The sequence below is a fragment of the Acomys minous genome, assembly GCF_964271855.1.
Source record: "Acomys minous genome assembly, chromosome: 13".
In the NCBI taxonomy this organism is placed as follows: Eukaryota; Metazoa; Chordata; class Mammalia; order Rodentia; family Muridae; genus Acomys; species Acomys minous.
The window spans coordinates 8231862-8238722 of record NC_140495.1 but is presented as its reverse complement, the minus strand read 5'-3'; the positions used below and the strand labels follow the sequence as shown (position 1 = coordinate 8238722).

At 47.6% G+C, this 6861-nt stretch overlaps 1 protein-coding gene across 3 annotated transcripts in view; it reads right to left on the bottom strand.

Annotated features, from left to right (window-relative positions):
- Positions 1-3791: 3791 nt before the first annotated feature.
- The window catches only part of TGFBR2 (transforming growth factor beta receptor 2), an 83422-nt gene continuing 80352 nt past the window's right edge, over positions 3792-6861 (bottom strand). For all 3 annotated transcript variants that reach the window (XM_084751877.1, XM_084751876.1, XM_084751878.1), the window contains one exon: positions 3792-6683. In XM_084751877.1, the coding sequence (XP_084608003.1) occupies positions 6504-6683 (180 nt within the window). In that variant the 3' untranslated portion in view covers positions 3792-6503. The remainder of the gene's footprint in view (positions 6684-6861) is intronic.

Sequence of the window (6861 nt, the reverse complement as noted above, 5' to 3'; positions counted from 1 at the left end):
TTTATAAAGGCAACTCTGTAAGGCTATGTATTTCCCACCAGGTCCAATCAGGGGCAAGTGTACATCTTGATATATTTCCTGCACCACCTGTGCAGTTGGGCCAAATCAACTTGTTTAGGGGAGCTAAAACACATGAGGCTGGTCATCTTACGTAAACAAAAGCCTCCAGCATTTCAGGAAGTAGCTGTCCTTGGGCAAGGGCCTTACAAGTTAGAGGCATTTCTGTTTTATGAATCTCTTAGGCATAGTAATTAAAAATGTAAAGCGTAGCTTCACTCTCAAAGACACGATGTGACCAGCTGCCTCCTGTTCCTGCTGCCGTGCCGTCCCAACTACAGTGGACTGTGTCACCTTGAACTGTAAACCTACAGATACTTTTCCTCCCTGCTTGTCAGGGACTTGGTCCCAGCAACCAGAAAAGTAACAGAACTGCTGAGTTAGACCATTGGGCGCTCCAGGGCTCTCTGTGCCTCCCAGCCCAAGTCTAGCCTTGCTGGTGTTCAAGGTGGGCAACCCGATGCTGCTGCCGCCATTAGAACCATCCTGTAGCTGGAGTAGGGGTTGAATGGCAACATAAAATGAGCGCTTAAATAAATGCCAGTTTGCAAAGGCAGACAGGAAGCCCATGCTCACCTGCATGTGCGGGGAGTCGGGAGGGATGCGAAGGAACCCCTCAAATACAAGTAGGGGAGGCGAGAGCTATGAAAGTCCTAGAAAGGGGCAGCACCCCAGGCGGTCAGATGTTTTATGGGTTCTTTCCCATAAACCCTTCTTGAGGTTTTTAGAGAATTGGCGGCCCTCTGAACCCATCTCCTGTGATTGCCATAAAATACTGTCATCCTCCAACGACTTTTTAAAAAGTCCATTTTTAAAATTCATCTATCATTCAAGAAATAACATTTGTGAAAGTCCAGACATCATGTCCTACTGTCTTTCTAGTATGTTTTGAAAAAACAAAACAAAAAAACGGCATATTTGCTTAAAAAAAAAAAAAGCCACACTCTTGCTGGCTTGCAGACACGAGACCATCTCAGGTCCCGGCATACATCCTACACACGAGAAGCGCTACCCACACTCAGTCACTCACCTGCATCCAGTTGCTCTCTTGGCAAGAATTTCTTCAGACTTTGTTAGGTAGGGTGTGCTGGGTTGCCTTGTGCAGGGAGGGCGGGGTGGCGGGGGGGGGGGGAGGAGATGAGAAGCAAACAGAGATACGAGGAGGGAGATGCAACGCTGTGCTAGCTGAAGTACTGGGCATTTTCCTCACGGTGTGGCCCTTTGTCCTATGGAACTGGTCAGTTTTAATCAGAAGACAACACGGAACACAGAAAAGCAAGCACTTCACTCGCTCAAAATTCCAGGTTCCTGGATGACTTGGCTTTGTCCCTGATTGTAGCTGGGGAGCCTGTGTTCTGAAAAATCCAGCTCTTCCCTTGGGAGGTGGGCACCCCCTCCTCCTGGGCCTGATGGAGGCTCAGGGCTCATGCTCATTGAGTGGGTGTTTTGTTATATTGTCAACACTCACGTAGGCAGACCCTTTCCTGCACCTGGACTGTACCATGGCCTTCTTCTCTCTGTGTTTTTAATGGTATGTAGGGTTTGGTTTTTTGTTTTGTTTTGTTTACTTCTATAAATCTGCCCTTACACAAAGCCAAGATGCAAGCAAGGTTTCCTAAATTCAACACACAAATGCAAAGCTTTGTCCGGACTACCAAAGAGCACATGGGGCAGCCACTGGTGTTATAGTAAGAGAAAAGAAAACACACAGCAGAGGCACATTTCCTGAAGCAACCATTACCATGACAATCTTGGACCAAACAGGTCCTGGGGTGGGAGAGAGGCCATGCTGGCAGACCAGGAGCCACCATGCCAGAACACATGTATCAGGGACAGACAGACAGAGAGAGATAAGGGACAGCAGGCTGCCCAGGGCTAGTGTCCATCTGTGTCAGTAAGCTTCTGTCAGGAATTATTTTTTCCGTTTTGTGTGTATGTGTCCATGTGCCGACATGCAAGTACCCATATGCAGATGTGGGTGGCAAGGCCAGAGGTTAGCCTCCAGTGTTGCTCCTTAGACCTGTACATTTGGATTTTGACAGTCTCTTCCCTGGGGCTTAGCTAGGCCAGGCTGGTTGATGAGCAAGCCTCACGGAGCCTCTATCTTTGCTTCCTGAGCATCTGTGGCTAATTTGCCTGGGATCTGAGGGCCAAGCTCATTTTCTCATGCTTGTACAACTGCCCTCTCTCTCCTGGATTGTTTTTAAAAGAACTCAAATCTGTTGTAGAATGCTCCACCCTGACCCCAACATAAGAGCCAGAGCCATCTTCATCAGAGCAGCTGTGACTTCCTGTAGGGCACTGCTGGAGAGCTTAAAGTCTAGTCTGGTATATCCGGATAGCCACCTAAGCTCGGTCTATTATGACGGACTCCCTCTTTCTTCCCCTGATCTGGGGATCCCTAGATCCCCTAAGGAGATCGCATAGCCCTCAGGAAAGATTATAGGCCCGACCCTTTCCTGATAGAACCTGTGCGGCAAGCAAGCAAGCACATGGGGATTCCTGGAAATGCCCTACCTTTTGCTAAGGAGATCCTAGCCTTCAGCAAATGACCTTTAATCATACCTGGAAGTTTTCCCCCCACCCATAGGTTAATTAAGTCACGTGTTCTCCTTCTTGTGATAGGACCCTGTGCCACTGCATGTAAACTCGGTGCTGTACCACTGCATGCAAGTCAAGTATCTTTTTAATAACAGTGAGATATGAGATAATATAAAATGAAATATGAGCCACACAACAGATATGATATTGAGAGGTTTATTATATGGGGAGAGAAGAGAGAGGAGGAGGGAGAGAAGAGGTAAGAGAGAGGGGTGAGGTGGGCCTGTCCTTTTATATACTGGGCGGGGCCATGCCCAGTGACAGGTAGGCAATGACATCGCAGGTAGGCAGACTGGCTCAGAATCCTAACATTCCTTCCTTTTCCTATAATTTAAAAAAAAAATGAGGATGTTGGATCTTTTTTCATGTAAAGTAAGTCAAAGTCTATAGATGTAAATTCACTGGAAGCAGCTTTTGGCTACCATGTAAGGGGAGAAGAGAGGCAGGGGGCAGGAGCAACAAAACGTCCAGACTGTATGGTGAAGCTCTGAAGTGCTCTAGCTGTTCATGAAAGAAATGGAGCCTTTGGTCTTGAGGTCCATCAAGATGTCAAGCAGCACCTGGACGGGCCTGCCAGATGCAGTAGCCAGGCCAACCGGCAGACGGTGAGCAACTACCCCACGAGAGATCTTCAAGACTGGGCCTGATACCAGGGGATGGAGAGGGTCAGCAGACCCTTACCTTAGATTTAAGCCACTCCTTCCTATACCTCCTCCCAGACTGCATGTAATCTCATGGTCTTAGGATGTGCTAGGCTATAGGGAAGGACGGTCCACCAAGGGGCTCAGTGTACGTAGCTATGGGGAAGTCATCGCCCATGTGGGGGTGAGGCTGTGGGTAATTCACACTCCTGTAACTTACCTTGTGCCACACTCTGTAAGTAGGCGTGGTGTCTCGTTTCTTCGCCAAGTGGGACTTGGATGGGACCGTGACTTTGCTTTGTCACTGGCACCTAATCTGAGGTGAGCAGACATGGTGCACCTGCCCAGGGAAATGAACTCAGAGTACTGTCCAGAGACAACCGACATGGAAAGGGTAGAGAGGATTTGTAGACTGACATTTTCTGCCATGCTGCAGAATAATCTCTTGTGCGAAGTGGGTTTAGCTGCTGGGAACAGCAACAAGAGGCAAGATCGTCTGCAGGCTTTTGATTTATTTGATCTCCTAGACATTTTTATTTATATAAAAGACAAACGCTGCATAGAATGAAAATAAGTGCTTTAGATTTTGATATAAAAAGAATATTGTGCATTCACATTACTATTTTAATACATGAATATGGCTGAAGTGTTCAATAAAAGAATAAGACCTTCCCTTTATGCAGAGTAGTGAACAAAAGTCAACATTTTTAGGAATGACAGCAATGTTATTCCTTGGTCTTTTTTTTTTGGATAAGAAAAAATATTACACAAACAAAACAAGCCACAGTAACATGACACCATGTTCCAGTTTCTGATGAAGACCCACTTTTGAACCCTAGAAATCCTAGTGGACTGGTATTCTACAAGTTCACCACTAGAGGGCGGTGAACATCAGCTACTGGGATGGCACTGGCAAGCCTTAAGGTGCAAATGGATTTGGCGGTTTCCGTGGTGTTCACAGCACACTCCCACGGGAAAGAGTGCATAGATTTTTTTTGTCCTACCCACAACTTGACCATGCACCCTAAAATCCCCTGTGATCTGAGGCCTCCCATGGTCCAGACAGAACAAAAGACTCCCTGATGGTCTTTCAGTCATGTTCCTATTGGTTGAAAATAGGTAGCTTCAAAACCACATTAAAAAAAAAAAAAAGACTGTTGCTTGCACCATCCACTTTGTTGGTGGATTAACAAGCTTCCTATTAAAGCTCATTCTTTGCTCTCATCCAAGTGGGCACAGACTCCTGGCTCTACACGGGACTCCTGTGTGTCCCCTATTCAAAGACCCACTCGTAATTTCTGCAAAGGTTAGGGCAACAAAGAGACCAGTAGCCATAAGGGAAGACTCAGAGAGCAGAGAGGTTTCCTTGCAGAGGCAAGTGGAACTTACTATGCATACAAATGAGACTTGACCTAATGGCAGTCACCTACAGGAGGTCCTTTGAGGTCCAACTCATGGTCAGCTTCAAATCATAGCATGAGAGGTCTGTGCTGCCCAATCTGTTGGCAGAGCTGCTGCTGGTGTGTGCACATGTGTGAGGGTGCCGGTGTGTGCACGTGTGATAGAGGCCAGAGGTCAATGTCAGATGTTCTTCCTGGGGATGCTGTTCACCTTGCTTTGGAGACAGCCTTCCTAACTCTCGGGTATCGTCATTTCACCAGTGATGAGACGGCAAGTGTGTTCCACCGACCATGGCTTTTTCACGGGTTCTGGTGGCCTGAGCTCAGTTCCTCTTTCTTGTGTGGCAAGCCTTTTTACTTGCTGCGCTACCTCTCTAGGCTCCTGAACGCACACTTCCTACAGCGGATTATTGACCAGAAGTAGCTTTCCTTTCTAGACTGGGGTGTGTGTGGGTAATGGGACTAAGACCTGTTAGTGCTGAGAAGTGAAGCCCTCGCCTTCTGGCTGTAAATGATGCCACCTGGTGGCAGAGTTAGGAACCACCTCCTCTCCTTCTCAGGGGAAATCTAACTTTTTTTTTTCCTGCAACATCTCAAATACTTAAAAAGAAGCTTGACTTAACTTTCAGGCATTGTGCTGACCAAGCAAAACAAGGGCCCAGAGTGTTCCCAGACACCGCTGTACAGTACGGGCAGCGTGTGTCACTCAAATCCTGGATGCTATTTGGGAGCCTGGGAAGATGGAAGCCACTGGGGTGGCCATGGCAAGCTGGAAGCTCCAGCAGGAGTGACAGAAATGAAATACACTGAGCCACAGGGGGCTGGGTGTAGGGTGCGCCACATTTAAAAGGGGATAATGGCTGGTGGGGGGTCGATAATAGTAACTTAGGCACAGGAGAAAATCAAAGAACACAATCTTTTAAGTAGATGGTGGGGATGGGGAAACAGTTTTCTTTGATTGTGGTTGTCTGTAAAAGCAGAAAAAAGATGGGGGGCAAGTTTCTAGGCTAAGTGAGAAGGTTTGCAAGTCAGATGTGGGGCTTGAACATCAAAGATAAGATCAAGAAAAGCAAAGGCACATGGGAGACCCCGGGACATAGTGGTGGGTTGGAACTTAGCTCCCTGGCAAGGAAAGCACCCTAGTGTGGAGAGTAATTATTGCAAAACGAAGTGTTTTGTGGCCGAAGCAGGCTATGAGGCATGGATCCTTCTCACACAATTGTCTCCCCAACCCTGCAGTCAGGAGACCATCTTGTGTGTGATTGTCAAGTGCTAAAGCTGTCCCGAGTCCCTTCTGCTCCACTCTGGAGCTCTCCAATAAAAACTAATTTCCTGGGAACGTTAGATCTTTTTCTTTGTCTCCTTGCAGAGAATGGCTATATGTAGAGAGATATAGACATATAGATATATAGATATATAGATATATAAAACATAGCTATTTATATTTACATACAGGCATTAATAAAGTGCAAACGTTATTGGCTGTTGTAAAAAATCAATCTCATTTCCTGAGGAGGTGCTAGCACAGCTTATGCCATGACAATGTCCAAGGCATAGAATGCTCTCTGTCACTCATCCCCTGCTGCTGCTGCTGCTGCTGCTGCTGCTGCTGCTGCTGCTGCTGCTGCTACAGTTGCAGCAGCAGCGGCAGTGGTGGCTGTTTCTGAACATGGAGCAGTGTTTGGGGAAGAATGAAGCAAGTCCTTGGTTTTCCAGAAGCATCCATCAGGAAAGCATCCTGCTGCCTCTGGTCTTTGGTTAGAGGACGGCTTCTGGAGGCTTGGCCCAGCCTGGCCAGAAAAAGCTATTTGGTAGTGTTCAGCGAGCCATCTTCTGGAATCTTCTCCTGAGAGCAGCTCCTCCCGGAGAGTCTATCCGGGTGCTCCAGCTCACTGAAGCGCTCAGCCACACACTGGGCTGTGAGGCGGGCCTCGGGGTCATGGTCCCAGCACTCGGTCAGTGTTTCGCACACGATCTGGATGCCCTGCAGAGGAAGGGAGGGGTCCCAAGGGCACCGTCAGTGGGTAGTCTCCAGGGAATTAGTATCACTATGTCATTATCAAAGTCCACAGCTCAGAACAGGGCTCACCCTTTCTATGTGCTCATGTGTGTGCAGGGCTGGGTCAAAAGCTAATGGCAGCTGTCTTTTTAATCACTCCCCA